Raw genomic sequence first — 19,668 nt, forward strand, 5'->3', positions numbered from 1 at the left:
TCTCCTTCAAAGTGTCTCAATTCTACTAATTTAGTATGCATGCAAACCTTCTACTGCAGCCAAAAAGGGATAGGGGGACCACATTTTCTCAATCCTTTTTCTAAGTTCATTTCTTAAGTTAGACTTCCATTGACCAGAATTGAGATTGATGCTGATCTCAAATATTATACAATCTAATTCCTCCACTTTTCACAAACCCCAATAAGCTTTCCAATATTTTATACAAGCACCCAATTAATGATATAGATCTATATTTCCCCATCTTTTGGAGATTTTCCTTCTTTAAGAATTAGCAACACAAGTGAACTATCTCCCATTTCACAATTCTTTTGCTTGCATGGAATTTTGCCCATGAGCCTAACAGCGTCTTCTTTGATAACCTCTCAAAAGTCTTTAATGATCAACTGAACGAGACTTGTTCTTTCCAAATTTTTTAATATTGTCATTATTCCAAACAACCCTATTTATTTCCTCTTCTGAAAATAGAGCCATTAGCGTGTCTTTCTCTTCCATTCCAATTTGTTTGAAATTGAAAATTTTCAAGTTTGGTCTATTCATTGTTTTACACTGAAATGTTATCTAAAAAAAGATTGGATGCCAAATGTTATTTTTTTAGTTGTCATAGATAGAATAATATAGAAGTGTTGGTATATCAAATTCCATAAAGAATTTAATATTAGATAAAATAAAATAGATGTTGAATACTATATTAGTGGGATGATACATATATCTAATCGATTAAAGTTTTAGTTGAATATGTGATATTTAATCCACTTGTGTGATTGCTTTTAATTCAATACAACAATAAAAAACCCCTTATGTTCAACCATAAAAATGATTAGAGACCACTTTTTTTTTTAAAACAATTTTTTGAAAATTGTCATTTTATTTTACATTTTAAAAATATTATAAAAAGTATTTTTAAAACTTTAATAATACATATTTTAATATTCATTTATATAGCTAATTGCTCATTTAAAAATCTCTTATTAATATAGACACATTTGTTTTAAAAAAATTAATACTAAATTTAAGAAATGAAAGAAGAAAATGTTTTAGTAAAGTAAAATAGCTTAATTAAGTTCCCAAATGATGGAACGCACCTTAGATACTGTTTCATTGGAAATTAATTTAATGCCTTAGAATCATCTAATTGACCATCCTATAGAAGAAGGAAATAAGGGGGAAAATAACAATAATGGAGAAAACACTATGCTGAACACAATCAACAGTGCAAAAAATCATAACCTAACTCATTAAACCAAATATTTCAAATCAGAACTTAACAAATTTATAAACCAATAACAAAAGATGGAGGATCATAGAATTTGAGTTATCACATCTTCCTCCACGAGCACCATCATCACCAATGCCTTTGCTTGAAGGAGATCTATCAAGAGAAAGGAAGAGTTGAGATAGATCAGACAATGACGGTGTTGAGTGATATCTTCTCAAATAATTGGAGAAATTAAGGGAGAATGAGAGATATTATTTTGTGTAACTTTAGTTAGATATTAAAAGATGACATTTTTTATTATATTTTATTTAACATATTTGAAATTTTTTGTCAATTATATTCGTGCAAGTGATTAAATCTTCTTTATTAGTAGAAAGTTGAAAAGAGAAAGACGAATCAAATTGCAAAGAGAAACATATACCATTTCCCGATCTGTCAATTAGTTTATTTTAAGGAAATGTTAAGATATTTGTTAAAAATTTAAATATAAAAAGAATGTATTAAAATTTATGTAATTCATAGTTTAAAATTGTAAAAAATATAATTTTTTACTTAAAAACTATTATTTATTTTCTTTTTTATTTCTTTAACAAGTGTCTTTACATGACCATTTTTTATATAACATGTCAATTATTATTTTATAATTAAAAATAATTCGAGTGTAAATAAAAAAATATATAAATTGTTTTAAAAGTTGCATAAAAATCTAATAGTTGGAGCAAAAGTTGCTTAAGTATGGAGTGGCACATTATGGACCAATTAATTGTGGCCAACCAACCAAAATCAATTTCTTAAAACATTACCAAGTGAGCCACTCTAATACGATAACATGTTATCTGACTGCATAAAAAAAAGTAAAATATTATAATTTATAATGTAATAAATATTTTCCTATTTGATCAATCAATTAAAAAAAAAAGTAAGTAATGATTTTTCTTGGAATATGAAAATATCAGAATTAAAGAGTAGAGTGATTTAATAAATAAAAAAGAGAGTAATAACAAAGTTGAATGTTCTAATTCCACTCGCAGTAATATATATATATATATATAATTAGTATACTCCCGTCCATTCCTTAATATAAAAAATCTATATTTTTTATTATTTATTATAAATAATTTTAATTAATTTTTCAATTTGTAATATTAATATTTCTACAATATTTTTCATCAAATTTTTGTAATAATTTTCTATTTAATAGTCGACTAACTCATGAATAAATTTTAGGTTGTCTACTTCTAGATAGTTTAATAGGTTAAAAAATCACAAAAAATAAACAAAGGTATATATATATACATGTGTCTCTTTTAGTAAATCAACTTTTTTGATTAATTTTACCTAATTTTCTTTATAAACATACAATAAATTTTTTTAATAATAAAAAACAGAGAAAATAAAAAATATTTTTTTTATAAGAATGTAGTCGAACTGTCTACCTAATAAAAACACATAAAGAAATTTAGCTAAAAAGACAAATAAAGATATTAAAAAGAAATAAATATAAGTTTAAAATATTTTAAACTGTAGACTAGACCACCATATTTTATAACTTACCTTAAATTTTTCATAATAAAAGACAAAGAGAGGGAAACTTAATAGATAACAAATAAAACTGTATAAAGAAAATTATCACAATAGTTTTAAATTTTAAATAAAATAAATAATTATAAAAAGAAATGTTAAATAAATAAATGGATGAAAATCCACAGGTAAATGCTGGCTCACAGCAAAATTTAGCAAACAGTAATAAATTACCGCATGTTTGAAAACCCCGCAACACCTCGCCAGCCGATAATAAATCCAAATCTAGCCATATTAATGACTCCTGATAGGCCGCATCGTATCACACTATCGATAAACTAACCAACTTATGTAAAACATGTATAAGCAGTTCCTCTTATCAAACAACTTATCGATCTCCTTATCTAACCAGGCCCTGATTCCATCTCATATCGTAATCGCTCACGCTATTTAAACTGTCTGAATCCATTTTTTCGTCGCTTCACACATTTCTTCTCTTTCTCTCTCTCTTTCCGGGTTTTCTCTTTTTCCATCTCCAAATCCCTAGCCCTTTTTTTTTTCTTTCTTGTATAAATACTCAACCACAAGAGTTCCATTACGTGAAAAGCTAGAGAGAAAGTAGAGCGAGAAAATACTGAAACCCTTCCTCGCCATTCTCGTTCTGCTTCGACGCCTCTCGATCTGTGCCGACGAATCTCTGCTAGGTCAGACCTCCCTCGCCGTCGCATTTCTTCATTTCTACCGCTGTTTTCCGTTCAATTTTACTTCTACACGTGATTTTGATATCTTCGTTTATACATATTTGGATGTACTCGCAGTTTTTAAATTTTTTTTTTATGTATCCGTTGTTCAATTCATTGTTTCTATGCTCAGGTATTGTTGATCTGTTCGGTTCTTGATCTTTCAGACGTCACCGTCATGTCTTCGCTGAGCAGAGAACTGGTTTTTCTTATACTTCAGTTTCTCGATGAGGAGAAATTTAAAGAGTCTGTTCATAGGTATGCTTATAGTTTCGTATAATTTGAATTTATTTTAGGTTTTTATTTATTTATTTAATTTGGCAATTTTCATATTGTGTATGTGAATTTGGGAACGTGAAGGTTGGAGCAAGAATCGGGATTTTTCTTTAATATGAGGTATTTCGAGGATATGGTGACAAATGGGGAGTGGGATGAGGTGGAGAAGTACTTGTCTGGTTTTACGAAGGTGGATGACAATAGATACTCAATGAAGATCTTCTTTGAGATACGGAAGCAGAAGTATCTAGAAGCGTTAGACAAGTAGGTTACTTGTGATGTTTGGCTGTGTTACTCTTTTTCTAATTTGCTTGCTGCTTTGCCATTTTCTCTGTTATTGATTTTGATGTTAAATATGAACAAATGTTGCAGGCAAGATCGAGCTAAAGCTGTGGATATTTTAGTGAAGGACTTGAAAGTTTTTGCAGCATTTAATGAAGAGCTTTTTAAGGAAATCACACAGTTGTTGACCTTGGATAATTTTAGGTTTAGAGAGTACCATCATATTATATGTTTTGATGCCTGGGTTTATTCGTTTGTTTTATGTTCTTTTTTCTCCTGGTCTTATGACATTTTTTTCTTTATGAATTTGCAGACACAATGAACAGCTATCTAAGTATGGGGATACAAAATCTGCTAGAGGAATAATGCTTGCTGAACTGAAGAAACTAATAGAAGCTAACCCTTTGTTTCGCGACAAGTTGCAGTTTCCTTCCCTAAAGAACTCCAGATTGCGGACTCTAATCAATCAGAGGTTGTTAAAATAATCTGATCTATGTTTGTATAATCTATTCAGTGTTAAGTTTGATGTTATTTACATTTTTATTTATTTGTTGACTTGCAGTTTAAATTGGCAGCATCAACTTTGTAAGAACCCAAGGCCTAACCCTGACATAAAGACCCTTTTTGTTGACCATAGTTGTGGGCAACCAAATGGTGCGCGGGCCCCATCCCCTGTTACCAATCCCTTAATGGGTGGTGTCCCAAAGGCTGGAGGTTTCCCACCACTTAGTGCTCATGGGGTAAGAGTTAAACAACACGATATGACATGTGTTTTACTAGTAATGCTCATGTAGACTTGTTAATTGTTATAACTTTACACCTACTATAACTCTACCTCTTATAGCCTTTTCAGCCCACCCCAGGTGCTCTTCCGACATCCCTTGCTGGATGGATGGCGAACCCTTCTCCAGTTCCACACCCTTCAGCTTCTGCAGGAGTAGGACCTATAGGTTTGACCACAGCTAATAATGCAGGTAATGTCGCAACAAATAAGTATTTCTGGTAACACATGGTCTGAGAAATAACATCAGTTCCATGCTTGATAATGATATGCATTGTTATTATCAATTATCAATATGAACACTTGGGATGGATCAAATTCTTGTAATTTGAAATAGCAGCTCTAAGGATATATAAAGCTGAGAAAATCATGAAATTTTTATATAGAGTGGTAGCAACTAGCTTATGATATCATTTAATGAAGTTGAATTGAACACTTCATATTTAACCAAACTGATTTTCTTTTGTCCTTTTGGCTTTTTTACTTCTGCCACTGTAGCAGCTATTTTGAAGCGCCCCAGAACTCCTCCTTCCAATTCCAATAACCCAGCTATGGACTATCAAACTGCAGATTCAGATCATGTAATGAAGAGAACAAGACCTTTTGGCATATCAGATGAAGTACAGTACTTCCATTCTATTTGCTAATTTGTCTTGCTCTATTCAAACATAAAAGTTTATTCTTGGTATTATATGTTATTAGACTTAATGTCATAGTGCTAATGTGCCAAATCATAATTAGCCATGTTATTATGAGCTTTAGTGCATGTTTGGATTAACATAATTTAAAAAAGAAAGTTTGAATCTTGTTACTGTCTTGCTTCCTATTTTTCCTTTGATTTTGAATGTTGTTATACATGTTTATGCTGATCAGTTGATGATTCAATATTGATTCTTGAATTGTGAAATTATGAAGACAAAATTAAATTTTCATTTCACAATTGCCTAGATATATCTTCAGTTTTGTGTTTTCCTATTCTGCTTATTTGCTATAAAACTGCATTAGCTTTTTCCTTCATTATTCATAACTTAAAACCCTTCTCAAAATGTGTTTTGGAAAAACATTTTGTATATTAGTTCCAATGCAAACTGGGAAGTCAACTGAAACAAGTGTCTTTTGATGGTTCTTTTCAGAATTATTTTAATTCCAGAAAATAATAAGTTGCATTTATGTAGGGAATATAATTTTCCTTTATACTTTAGCTGGGAAATGATGATTCATATAGTTTACTTTGGGTGGATTAGTATGTGTTGTTATTCTAAGGCAGTTTGAGTGGATGCGTCTTTCTACTCAAGTTGTGTTTAAATTGTCTTTATTTTTTGTCTTGCAATGTAAGGCATTTTGTTTTTCAACTTTAAATTCTCAGGGTTCCCCCTCACATCTTCAAATGTAGCATGTACCGGCTGATTAGAGTATTGGTTCATTGTATATAATTGAGCCCTGTTTATATATTTTTATGTAGGTCAATAATCTACCAGTAAATTTGCTTCCTGTTGCGTACTCAAGCCAGAACCATGGTCAGAGCTCCTACTCCTCTGATGACTTGCCCAAGACTCCTGTGATGACTCTCAACCAAGGTTCAATCGTCAAAAGTATGGACTTCCATCCACTTCAGCAAATTCTACTTCTTGGTAAGCTTATTTCTGTGTATTTGAAACATCCTAATAATTTCTTACATTTCTATATGTTTTGACCAATTGATTTTATTTACCTATCTATTTATTTATCTGTTGATGGTTAGTTGGAACAAGCATGGGCGATGTCATGGTGTGGGATATAGGTAGTCGTGAAAGGATTGCACATAGAAATTTTAAGGTTTGGGAACTTGGAGCATGCTCAGTGGCTTTACAAGTATGGCTCTCGAAATGCTTATTTATTGCCTTTTTTTTAAGACACCTTTTCACGTGGTGTAATTATTAATTCCTTGATTATTATATAGGCGTCCCTTTCCAATGAGTACACAGCCTCAGTAAATCGTGTGGTGTGGAGTCCTGATGGAACACTTTGCAGTATGTTATACTGAGTTTATTTTCCTTTGTTTTCTCTCATATTCACTGAATATTTCTCGTGATATTTTTGCCTTTATGTACAAATTTGAAAGGAGTTCTAAAGTTTGCTTTATCCTTATTGATACTCCAGGTGTTGCTTATTCTAAACATATTGTCCACATATATTCCTACCATGGCGGGGATGATCTGAGAAACCACCTAGAGGTTTGTCTGTCTCAAGTTCATTTTCTATGAGTTCATTATTTGTCTGTTAAATTACATCTTCCCATTTATCTCCTATCCATACATTGAAAGAAAAAGACCCATAACTTATATTCTTGATATATAGCTACTTATTTAGTTTTTGTGGCTCAGATCGAGGCTCATGCTGGGAGTGTCAATGATCTTGCTTTTTCTTATCCAAATAAACAGCTTTGTGTTGTAACATGCGGAGAGGATAGGGTCATCAAGGTTGGTTTACCATATATATTTAATCTTTAATAGATCTAAATAAATATAAAATAAAACCATTTTTAACAGTTGAAGGTTTCCAGGTATGGGATGCCGTTACTGGTGCAAAGCAATATACTTTTGAGGGTCATGAAGCACCTGTATATTCTGTATGCCCTCATCACAAAGAAAGTATTCAGGTAATAATTTATATCTATATGTGAGTATTCATCAAATCCAATGTCTAAACTGAGAGGGACTAGACAAGCAAAAAAGATAAAAAGGTAAGTTCTGTGCAAGAAACGGTCATATACTAAGAGAAATTATTCAGTTACTTTTGAAGCAGCAATCTTGCTCAACTTCACAAGGAACAGGCGAAGTCACAAGGTTATGAATAAGTCAACGTTTGTACATTTTTCACATAGATTTTATCTATATGAATATTTTGTTTTCAAAAACAGGCTTACATGCAGACTATTAGTTATCTAAAAATTATGTTCATTCAATTTGTTTGTTGTGGATGATGTGTTTATAGTCGTGAGCTTTTTTTAATGCAACCTGAGTGTGGATAAGGTAGTAAATGTTCTTTATTTTAACTTGAACTTAGTTTTTGTAAGTGCTTGTGTTTTTTTATTTATTCGGAGGGGAGTATGTGTGTGCAAGTAGTAAAGAAATATCTATTTAGATAAAATGTAAGCAATCCAATTCAAAGAAGTTCCTCTCTAAGTCAATGTTTCTCTATTATGTGCATAAAGTGTAATTTGCAAGCCGGTTTTCTCTATTTAGCGTAAAGTGTGATTTGCAAGCTCTATTCAGGTTATAAATTGTGGATATGTCAACTCCAACGATCCATTTAGTGGTTATGCTTGGTCAATAATGGCATGACTATATTTTCATATGGAAGCTTGTCGTTGTAGTATTTCATTGGTGGATACCTTTGACGTTGAGAAGAAAATGATATTTTCATTCCAATTTTTAATTTAATTTGGTTCACATATCATGCTTGAGTTCTTGTAAAATTTCCAACTATCTTCTGATTTGGCCCTGCAGTTCATCTTCTCAACTGCAACTGATGGAAAAATAAAGGCATGGCTGTATGATAACATGGGTTCTAGGGTTGACTATGATGCACCTGGCCATTCATCTACCACAATGTCATATAGCGCTGATGGAACAAGGTTGACACATTTTTTATTTCTTTCCATCTCCCTCATTTGGTTTAGTGCTTGAACTTGAGGTTTAAATATTTTCTTCCTATCCATATATGGTTCATAGATTGTTTTCGTGTGGAACAAATAAAGAAGGGGAGTCATTTCTAGTGGAATGGAATGAAAGTGAAGGAGCAGTGAAACGGACATATCATGGTCTTGGGAAGAGATCTGTTGGCGTTGTGCAATTTGATACTACTAAGAATAGGTTCTTAGCTGCTGGTGATGAGTTTATGGTCAAATTCTGGGACATGGATAATACAAGCTTGTTGACAAGTATCGATGCAGATGGTGGATTGCTGGTGATTATTAGTTTGGCTGGGTTGTTTTTCTGATGATTTGATAACTTCATTCTAAAGTAATACATGTCTTTGAAACTTGCAGGCTTCTCCGTGTATTAGATTTAACAAGGAAGGAATACTTTTGGCCATCGCCACAAGTGACAATGGAGTCAAAATTTTAGCAAATACAGAAGGTATTAGGCTGCTTCGGACTGTAGAGAATCGTACATTTGATGCTTCCAGAGTTGCTTCTGCAGCTGTTGTGAAGGTATTGAAGTTTTGTTCGTAGTTTTTTTATTATCAAATTTAATTTATGGTTGATCTACTGCAAGTGCATCTTTTCAATCCTCCATGTTAATTCAGGCACCTTCTATTGGCGCTTTTCCTTCTAACAATGTTACTGTTGGAACAAGCCTTGCTGATAGAACTCCTCCAGTAGCAGCCATGGTTGGGATTGTGAGTTTTTCCACATATCTTTTATTAATTTGTCAATGAATGTGGATGGCATTTTTCTGGGGTTGTATTTAATCATGTACTACTTTTTATTTGTAGAATAATGATGCTCGAAGTTTAGCTGATGTCAAACCCAGAATTGTTGATGAATCTTTGGATAAATCTCGGATATGGAAGCTAACTGAAATTAGTGAACCGTCACAGTGCCGCTCCTTGAAACTTCCCGATGGTTTATCATCAATGAGGGTATGTTCTGATACTAAAATTGTGTATGGTCTTCATTTTCTTTCGGCATGTGAAGCTGTCATATAAATGTTCTATTCTCATCAATGAGTGCATGCTCTGCTTCCCTATTGAATTACAACTTCAGCAAAATAATTACACTATTCAATAAATTATTAACCTGTTATGTTGCATGTGCAGTGTATGGCATATATTTTGCCTATAGAATATCACTGTTTGCAAATTGCATGTCGTGTGTTCAAGTTCTTTTCTACTTGGATATTCTTCTTCCCTTTATCTTTTTTTTTTTTAAAAGTAATTTGAATATCGAAATTTACTCAAAAACTGGAACATTGTCATATTATATTTTCACAGATGGCAATGGCTGGTACTGGACAGTTTCTTATTTTGTAGCCATTATAAACATATATGAATTTTTAGGAGAAACATAAGAGATGAAAAGAGGGGAATCCATCTCTACGACAGTACAGGCTATAGATACATAAAATATACTGCAAGATTTGAGTCACTTTTCACAATTATATTAGACAGTGTAACCGCCAAACAACTGCTTGTTTTGGAGGTTTTGCCGTCTATAATCGGCCTAACTGAGACCATTATTCTGATTAATAATTGGCTTGTTGCATGCGGCATTTCCCTTGTTTGATTTGCAGGCTGTTGAGTATTAGTTGGCATACATTAGCAGAAAAAAAATAATCAAAAGGCAAGTTAGATTGACCTCCTGAAACACTAACACAGACATGATGCAAGTTTCGAGAGAAAGTAAATTGGACATGTTTATAAGCGTTACACAGCTTGAGTGTTTTAGAAACTTGAGTATCTTTCAACTGTTAAATATTGTTTCAGGTTTCTAGGTTAATTTATACAAATCAAGGGGTTGCAATTTTAGCATTGGCAGCAAATGCTGTTCACAAGCTTTGGAAATGGCAGAAAAATGACCGTAATACTTCAGGCAAGGTAATGAAGCATCTCTAATACATGGTTGCATTAAGATTAGAGCTTAATGTCATAAGATTGTTATCAACAAAAACTTCTTATACAGGCCACTGCAAGTCTCCAACCACAGCTATGGCAACCATCTAGTGGAATATTGATGACTAATGATATAGGAGATACTAACCCAGAGGAGGCTGTGTCATGTTTTGCGCTGTCCAAGAATGACTCGTATGTTATGTCTGCTTCAGGAGGAAAAATCTCCCTGTTCAATATGATGACATTCAAGGTAAGCCACTGTTCTTCTGTTTTTTTTGTCTATTTTTTTAATTAATATGGACTAATTTGAGGAATTATTCAATAGTAGGTTAAATACACTTGTCAGTGAGATGGTAGTATACAGCTTCATAGTTTATTTTAGTACATCCGTAATTCTTTTTTGTTGCAATTATATATTGTGACTACATTAATTTCTTTGAACCTTAACTGCAGACTATGACAACTTTCATGCCGCCGCCACCAGCTGCTACATTTCTTGCGTTCCATCCTCAAGATAACAATATTATTGCAATTGGCATGGATGACTCTTCCATACAGATTTATAATGTTCGAGTGGATGAGGTATTGCTCTATTCAAGGTCTAAAGCTGTTATGTTTTTCATAATTTGATGATATTTTTAGAAGACTGTATTAGTCTCTTCTTTTTATGTTGTCGATGCCTAAAGCTATAAGTTTCTCTTCGTGAACTGATGGATTTTTTTAAAGATTTTGATGGCTTTTTTATGAAAATGTTTCCATGAAGGTCAAAACCAAGCTTAAAGGCCATCAGAAGAGAATCACCGGTCTTGCTTTTTCACACGTTCTCAATGTTCTTGTATCATCTGGAGCTGACTCTCAGGTAAGGATTTTTAACTAGTAGCTTTTTGCCATGTGAATAGAGCATTACCAAAAGCTAAAAAACATCCTTAAGGAAGTATATAGCTTTTGTTGCGGATATTTTAGTCCAGAGAGCGTCGCCAAAATCTAAAAAAGTCATCTGTAGTAAAAATATAGCTTTTGTTTGCCTAAATAGTCCGGATGTGTTCAACACGCTCAAATAGATTGTGTTTACCTGATATTTCACATGATATGTCTGTGTAGATGTGTGCATTAGTAATGGCCATTCCGTTCTGTGAATTTATTAACATGTATTTAGTGGATATCAAGAATGCATTAACTGATTTCATGTTCAATAGTTGTGTGTTTGGAGCACGGATGGATGGGAAAGGCAAGCAAGTAAGTTCCTGCAAATGCCAAGTGGACGAGCTCCAGCACCTCTTGCAGATACTCGTGTTCAATTTCATTTAGACCAGACACATTTACTGGCTGTTCATGAAACTCAAATAGCCATATATGAGGCCCCGAAATTGGAATGCCTAAAGCAGGTGTGCTGGTTTATACACAAATCTGAATTCATGAAAGAAAAAAATACTTTTGTCTGGAGCACGTTGTTTTTTCAATTGTTAGCTCCATCTGATTTTTGCATTTCAACGTGATCAATAGTTAAAGAAATGAAAATTGCTTATTCTGGAACTTCATTTTTGTATGATCAGTGGGTGCCTCGGGAAGCTAGTGGTCCAATCACACATGCTACATATTCATGTGATAGTCAGTCAATATATGTAAGCTTTGAAGATGGAAGTGTTGGTGTTCTTACTGCCTCAACGCTCAGATTAAGATGTAGAATAAATCAAACTGCTTACCTCCATCCGAACCCGAGGTACGTTTTGTTATTATGGTAGAGGTGTATGAAAGATCTTTTGTTGTGTAATTCTCTTTTCTCACATTCTCTTTTGTTTACAGCTTGAGAGTATATCCTCTTGTCATTGCTGCACATCCCTCCGAATCCAATCAATTTGCATTAGGACTTACAGATGGTGGAGTACATGTACTTGAACCACTAGAGTCAGAAGGAAGGTGGGGTTCTCCACCTCCAACCGAGAACGGTGCTGGTCCTAGCACTCCTTCAGGCGCCTCTGTTTCAGAACAACCTCAAAGGTGACGGTGCATTATACAGTACTGTCTCTAAGGACCTTTGACTGTGTATTTGATGCATATGGTCCCGCCCCCTGGTGCCTGCATTCGGCTTGCAAGGGGAAGCTGCGGAACTTGTGTTTATAGGCTTAGGATAAATCAATGGAACCAATCACCTTGGAAGTGGTTCCTAATCGATTTATTCTATATGGAATTAGCAGGAGTATGTTTACTCATTTAGGATTATTACAGAAGTTCATAGTCTAGAATCGGCTGGTGCGTTGCAGAGTGGAGGGTGGTTATTGTTGTTAATTTTTTTGGTTTTACCATTTTAGGGGGGTGTTATTTTATGTGTAGATCTTTATATATATAGTGAACTAGTCGTTTATAGTTTTTCTTTTCACCCAGCTAAAGTGAGCTACTCTGATATTCAGTTTTTTTTATTACTTTTACCTTCGGTGCAAGAGATCTTCTAGATATCTTTGCGAGGAACCGAGGCTTCAGTTGATGGATTTGTTATAGGTTCCACCTTTATGTTTTATTATTGTTTTTTGAAAAAATGGAATTTGAAAATAATTTAAAAAATTGTTTCAAATGAGAAAATTTATTTTGTAACTGATGTGTTTTCAATTGTGATTTTTTCTATTGGAAGACACTTGTTAAAGAATAAAAAAATGTAAATTTTATTAAAAATAACGAGGGCAAATTTTAACGCCGACTGATAATTATAAATTGTAATATATTGCTAAGGCAAATTCTAATGTTGACTGATAGTTATAAATTGTTTAATACTCTCGTGACAACATGCAAGGCAAATTTTAATGTTGACCGTTATTTTTATATATTGTTTAAGATTCTCATGACAACATCCATCGTCCTTGATTTATATTTGTTTGATAAAAACAAAGAATAACAAAATGTGTCTTTTTTTAAACACAGATTTACAAGAGACTATATGTTATGTTGGTTTACAGAATTTTTAATTGAATTTTTCAAACCTATTTAATTAGGTTTTTATCACTTCAAAATAATTAAACTTTTAGTTATTGAAGAGTAAGAAAAATTTGAGTGAAAATAGTAAAAAAACAGCTAATAAACTTAAGTTTAAACTGATAATGCATTTTTTTTCTCAACAAAAGAACAGAGCTTTAAATTTTAAAATTCGATTGAAAAGCAAATATAATTTGGCTAAATATTATTCCAACCAAATGCAAATGCTTTATTCTTTTTTTTTTTTTGAGCGTGTGAAGTGATAAACTAATAAAAACAATCTCTTTAGCGAATTCAGTTCAACTAAGCTCATAAGTTAACTAAAAGGCATTACCAAAGAGAAAAAAAACACTAAATTTTTAACAAAAATTTCCCCTAAAATTAACAGTTATCGTAGTTTTTCTAATTGTAACTAAAATATGTTAGAAATCCAGTCCAAAAAACTATTAGAATGCGTTTTCCTCCCAATATCATTTTACCAAGGTTCATTTACTTTTCCTCCCAATATCATTCTCAAATTTACAATGCGTTTTCTCATTACTTAAAAACTAGAAGGATCAGTGAACAACCCCTATCACCATACTTTCGAATATGTATTTGGACTCTTGACAAAGTAACATTGTATCAATGCCATTCCCTCCAAAAACTTGTATATTCTAGTTGTGATTACAACTAAGGCCGCCTTCGACCAGACTTTTTGTTTCTCTTGCTTTTGGCAGGAGAAGATTGTTCATGAGCCATCATTGGTAAGACTGTTCCCTCCTTTATTCCATTTGAATCCGACATCTTCTCAATTGTTTTTTGTGCTTCTAGAAAAATCCTGATATCTCTTATCTGTTTGTATAGTCATTTAACCTATTAGAGAACAATAAAATTGGAAAGCTTCTATACAAAGAAATAATGAAGGAAGTTGTAATACCTGTTCCTCCAAATCAAGAATCCGCTCATCCGTCGACTTTATTGATGCAGCTTCCCTATATGATCATTTTTAAACATGTGCTGAGAATAGGGTGCGGCAGTAACAGAAGAAAAAAGAACTACTTCACCAACATTTTAATATATGTTTGAATTAAAGTTTACAAATATACTTTACTGTAAACTTTATTTTGCAGATATACATTTAGTTAAAATTAAACATGATTTACATTTAAATTTTATAAAACAAATTTGTTTGAATCATAAGAACTAAAAGTACTTTTAAGTGTGTATTTACCAAAAAAAGATAAATATTTTATAATATTAATAATACTATGTTTATATTAATTTTTTTAAATTGCAATATTGACTAGACAAATATATTAAACAAATAATGAAAACAAAATTATTATAGGAAAAAAGTTTTATGAAGTTACAAATTAATGCAACGAATGTTCCAACAAAATTCTACTAAAGTATGAAAGTGTTCACTTTAAATCATAACAATAATAATTAACAATCTACTTCAAAAATAATATATATATAAATAAAAGAGAAGGGACATATCTGATGAGAAAAGCATTTTTACATGAAAGTGAGAGGGCTGATTATTGGCCATCCGATCAAAACAAGTGGTTGAGATTAAAACATTTCAGTAAATGACTCACGTGCATATTCTCTCCACTCTATAACAAAAAAAAAAACTCCACTTTTCTTAGACAATCTTCATCAATTCATCTTCTTTGTTGCCCACACCTAGTTTCGTCCCCCATGACATCAGTGATATCTACATACCACTTCCCATGGATACACATGCATTTACTTTTACTTGGTTCTAGCTCTTCATCCCTCTCTACTCTAGCTAAATTGAAAATGCCCAATATGTTTTACATTCACAAAACCTATTATATCATTTATTAATGTGGAATATAATAATTTCTTCAACCTTAATTTTTGACTATCAAATTAATCATTTGGTGAATCAAAATAGCAATATCTATAGAACTAGTAAATATTTAGAAAACAAATTGCAGCACAAATTCTACCAAAACTCAAAGTTAATCTGATGGATCTAGTTGGAATTTCAGATTTAAAGTGAAAGACAAGAGAGAGAGAGAGAGAGAGAGAGAGAAAATAGAGAAACCGTAAGTATGTGAAAGAAGGTTTGAACGACCATAGATAACAAGGTCGTTGAGAAGTTTGACGGAGCATGAGGAAACAGAGGGTAAGAGAGATATAAGAAAGAGGGAAACCGAAAAGTTACTGAGTGAGGAGTCAGTCACGTGACTCGCAAAGAGTTAGTTTTAATCTCAGTCCTTCCTTTAAGTCTGATGCCTAACATTAAACCCTCTCACTCTCCTTATAAAATCACCATTCACACTATATATAGGATCCATTTAGCTTGGACCTTTACATCTTTTGGTTCATGCTGGACCACGAAATTTTGCCTTTGAATTTTTCACATCCTCACCGTTATACCATACACCCTACACATGTAATCCCTCTTGGACATGTGATCTTCCACATCACCTATCAATCTATCACTACCAAAACTTCATCTAAATTCATCTTCTTCACTTTTCTCCACCATCCCTCTCAATCTATATCCAGAAAATTTGATTTCTTATAAAAAGAAATCAATAAAATTGAAAATCTCCACCAATCTTTTGTATCAAACTCTAGATAACCTTTCATAAACGATTCCAGTAACATCATATAGTTGTTAACATTAAGATTTGCAATTCCAGTGACCCTTCTTTTTGTGCTAAATTAAAGATAGGGTCTATTCAATCTCTTTGATAAAAAATGACATTTTGTTCCTTCTTTGTTCTCAATGCTATAGACATGAGTTTTTATCTCTAATGATCTAGGAACAAAAGCAAAATATAGACAAAAAAAAGAGATTTGAAGAATGTCTTGATGATGTTGCAGATTGAAGAATCCGGAACTAGGGGAGAGAGAGAGAGAGAGAGAGAAATAGAGAAAGTGATTGAGTACAATGAGAGAAATAGAGTTGATTTTTATTTTTTAAAGTTCAAGGGGTTATATGTGTGAACTACCCCATGATAAGTTTGATAGATAATCTAATCTAATGGTTGAAAAAAAGTGATCTATGTTGGACCAATCTTTTTGTAGGTCCATTTTATACGGAACCATATATATATTAGTTAAAAGCTGTGCTCAAAATCAATCCTTCTAATATTAGTTTAAGTTATTATTATTATTATTATTATTATTATTATATGATTATATTATTAATTGTATTTTATTAAAAAATGAAATATCTAAATTACATAAATATTAAAAATAGGATTTTATAAAGATATGGGTGTAATGGATTTTAAGAGTACGCCACCTATATATATATCTTATTTGTCCTTCTATGAAAACGTAATTTTAGAACAAAACTGAGTTTGTCCAACGGATATTAGTGAAAACCAAACTTAAAGTCAAAACAAGTTTTACGTTGGAAACTGACGATTAGTGCTCCAAATGATATAAAAAACATGCTCTTAGTAAGTTATGTAAGCACACTTTGTCTCAAACAAATTGGTAGCTTAAGTGTACTACCATTACCTCTCTTCAGCTTCTTTAACCTTCTTTCGCCAGGTTTCTTGATTTTTTATGAGATTGCGATTAACCTACGGCCAGAACGAAATGTCTAAATGGCAGAGTTTAAGCAAGCAGTAAAGAAAATGCAGGAGAAAAGTTACCTCGGCAACGGCATTTCTTTCTTCTGTACACTTTTCTAGTTCATTTTGGATATCCAGCATTCCAGAAGTTGTAGCTTTCTCCACAGCTTCAGATATGGAACTTTCTGCTTTACTTTTTGCCTCTACTAGTAAGGATTCATAATACTAAAATAAAACAGGTATGAAGATAATCAGATTTCACAAACACATCATCATCAGTATTATACTATTATTGCATCAAAAGATAAACACATTATTTGAGAGTATCATAGGAATTGTCCCAAAGCCTTTCATCATAAGTGAAAGCAACCACACTAGAAATTACATCACTTCCAGTGATATTTAAGAAACTGGTAACTTGTGGTAAAGTTGATGACATGAACAATCTATAGTCGAATATCCCGAATCCAGATATTCATGTTAAGAGAATTATTCTAATCACTCAGTGAAAGAGTTTCAAGGATGGCAGAGTTAACTCACTTGTCTTTGAGTCTCCAACTGAGAGGTAAGAAGACGGTTGTATTCATCCACAATCTGTTCTCATGTCTATCAGTTAATCAGTAAAAATGCATGGGAAGAAATAAAATAAAATTTTGGGAGCGCAAGATACAGAGTACCATACAATAAATCAACCAAACGTGTGACATTAGATCATGAAACGATGTTGGACATTACATGTGATTATTCATTTGACATTTCATTTCACCCCATTTTATAGAATAACTATATGGGCCAGTCTTTATGTCTACATGACAGTACGTGTATTGAGTGTTTTATGCATAAAGCCCAATGTTAGTTACACAGCAAACAAAATCATACCAGAGATGCACAAGTTTTTGTTTCAGGCTAATCTGTCAAAACTAAGGTCAGCATAAAATAAAATTATAAGAGTTCAAATTGTGAGAAACGGATAAGCTTAACTTAAGTGAGCCCGACGGTTGTTACTAAAATGAGCAAGTAAAGATGCATCTACCATTGATTTAATTTAAAGAGCACTGTAATGTTAACTTGTTAAGGTTGGCTACACCCTAACTCCCCCATTTTAGAAAAGCTTTCCCATGAGAAACATACCGCTTCAACTTTGCTGTTAAAGAAGGCCCCACTAACTTCTAAATCTTCATGACATTCACACGTACCACAATCCCCTTCCTGAGACATACAGCGAAAACGCATCTCCTCCGACTTGCTATCAGTTTTAGATTGGTCCTGATTCAGTCGATGGACATAATTGTCACCCACATAGTCCCAAATTTGTTGTGTTCTAAAATCAAGAGAATAGCAATGCTGAGTATCTTTCCAATGCCGGATAGCATGTCCTTCTTTATATCTAGATTAAAAAAGAAAAACAATGGTATTAAAGTCTTTCCAAACAACAAAAGCATATAACCTACCAAGAACAGTAAAATGTGATTGTTTTGTTTATTTTGTTTAAACAGGGGCTTTGATACATGAGTTATTATCAGTGGAAATTGAAGAACTGATACTAATATGTTACCTTCCACATCCGACAAATCCACAAATCATACAAACCCAGACATCATCTAATGTTCCACAAATAAAACAGGTTGGCTTCTCATCCTGTTGCTGACAGAATCGGCAGACCTATAATAAAAACATCATAAATTTTTTACAATAGTATTCTCCATTAATATAAGAATCTTTCCACGTGTATTTTAAAATAAACCACTGCTTTTGGTAGCCAGTGCAGGAAATTTAAGTAAATGCAACATTAAACAATAAAACTATTAATTAAATACTGACAAAGAGTTTGGGTTATAATGCAAACAAAATCACTCTATATGTAATCATTATTGCAGGGATAGCAGTCTAATTTCCTCCCTTCCTCGTTTTTTAGAAAGTAAGAATGATCAATGAATTCTTCATCCCAACTTAAAATTAGTAATTAGGGGGAAAATACAAGAAATGAATCTTAATATCTAGAATACCAAAGGAAAGGTTAATGTTTGGAGTGAAGTCATGACAAGGTATTCCAACTGGAAGGGGTGGCTGGAAGCCTGGAACACCTTTCCAGAAATTCAATGCATTTTTGTTCATTTAGTTTGACAATACTTCACACACAACAATAAGGGAACTATGCCTAAATAAATTTTGGAGAAGATAGTCTTTTGTTTCTCGATGGTAGAGTAAGACTAAGTTCATGAGCTTAATATACTAGGTTGGAGAAAATTGATAGGAGCTCTTTTTTTCCTTCATCATGTTGCACCTTTTATCTTTATATACAAGAGTTCGAGCTGATGTAAGATCAAATTATTTTTTCTATAAACAAATTCTGATACCTTTACATCATTCATTTTGTGAATTAAAGAGTGCAAAGTGTATTAATGTGACAATAACACGTCCAAACAAAATTACAAGATTCTCTCAACTTCCCAAGAGAACATGCCATAATTATGAAGTTATAGAATTCAGTCAAACTAAGTTATAGAAACTTTCAGACTCATATGAATCCGTACAAAAGGAGACAAATCAATATATGTTAAATGCAAATTAACCTCAAGATAATATCATAGTTGGACAATCTGTGCAAGATGAATGGTGAAGCTTCTCATAAAGAGACTATCACCTACCTAATACCCCTCATACTTTAAGGCTGGGTATTTGGGTTAAATTAATATACAGAATCACCTATACCAACCAATATCG

At 32.6% G+C, this 19,668-nt stretch overlaps 2 protein-coding genes across 6 annotated transcripts in view; one reads left to right on the forward strand and one right to left on the reverse strand.

The window, feature by feature from the left end:
* Positions 1-3,248: 3,248 nt before the first annotated feature.
* LOC101501950 (topless-related protein 4-like) lies at positions 3,249-12,909 on the forward strand. Of its 2 annotated transcripts, none has more exons than XM_004508414.3 (26): positions 3,249-3,462; positions 3,632-3,756; positions 3,859-4,038; positions 4,147-4,260; positions 4,370-4,528; positions 4,619-4,796; positions 4,901-5,030; positions 5,336-5,457; positions 6,300-6,468; positions 6,579-6,688; positions 6,777-6,846; positions 6,977-7,050; positions 7,201-7,296; positions 7,380-7,475; positions 8,326-8,453; positions 8,551-8,785; positions 8,868-9,032; positions 9,128-9,220; positions 9,317-9,463; positions 10,307-10,417; positions 10,503-10,682; positions 10,886-11,014; positions 11,196-11,291; positions 11,629-11,817; positions 11,986-12,152; positions 12,236-12,909. In XM_004508414.3, the coding sequence occupies exons 2-26, from the start codon at positions 3,677-3,679 to the stop codon at positions 12,432-12,434; spliced, it is 3,417 nt and encodes a 1,138-aa protein (XP_004508471.1). In that variant the 5' UTR covers positions 3,249-3,462; positions 3,632-3,676; the 3' UTR covers positions 12,435-12,909. The 2 variants fall into 2 exon arrangements, with proteins under 2 accessions (XP_004508471.1, XP_004508472.1); XM_004508415.3 differs by having other exon boundaries at positions 5,339-5,457.
* Positions 12,910-13,840: 931 nt separating this feature from the next.
* Positions 13,841-19,668, reverse strand: part of LOC101502491 (BRAP2 RING ZnF UBP domain-containing protein 1) — a 7,229-nt gene continuing 1,401 nt past the window's right edge. Inside the window, exons 5-11 of one of the 4 annotated variants that reach the window (XM_004508416.4) lie at positions 18,500-18,606; positions 18,076-18,331; positions 17,485-17,538; positions 17,026-17,169; positions 16,889-16,953; positions 14,316-14,370; positions 13,841-14,230 (exon numbers count right to left, since the gene is read on the reverse strand). In XM_004508416.4, coding sequence (XP_004508473.1) covers positions 14,069-14,230; positions 14,316-14,370; positions 16,889-16,953; positions 17,026-17,169; positions 17,485-17,538; positions 18,076-18,331; positions 18,500-18,606 — 843 coding nt within the window. In that variant the 3' untranslated portion in view covers positions 13,841-14,068. Of the gene's footprint in view, positions 14,231-14,315; positions 14,371-16,888; positions 16,974-17,025; positions 17,170-17,484; positions 17,539-18,075; positions 18,332-18,499; positions 18,607-19,668 lie in introns of those variants that run through there. The other 3 variants (XM_073363891.1, XM_012718092.3, XM_073363892.1) reach the window with 3 other exon arrangements.

Source organism: Cicer arietinum, chromosome 7 (assembly GCF_000331145.2).
Source record: "Cicer arietinum cultivar CDC Frontier isolate Library 1 chromosome 7, Cicar.CDCFrontier_v2.0, whole genome shotgun sequence".
In the NCBI taxonomy this organism is placed as follows: Eukaryota; Viridiplantae; Streptophyta; class Magnoliopsida; order Fabales; family Fabaceae; genus Cicer; species Cicer arietinum.

What these genes read in the sequence shown, in the direction of transcription:
- LOC101501950 (XM_004508414.3), top strand. Translation starts at nt 3,677, where the DNA reads ATGTCTTCGCTGAGCAGAGAACTGGTTTTTCTTATACTTCAGTTTCTC. An exon ending in TTGACCTTGGATAATTTTAG is followed by an intron (nt 4,261 to 4,369) that starts GTTTAGAGAGTA and finishes ATGAATTTGCAG; the next exon opens with ACACAATGAACAGCTATCTA. An exon ending in CATCTGGAGCTGACTCTCAG is followed by an intron (nt 11,292 to 11,628) that starts GTAAGGATTTTT and finishes CATGTTCAATAG; the next exon opens with TTGTGTGTTTGGAGCACGGA.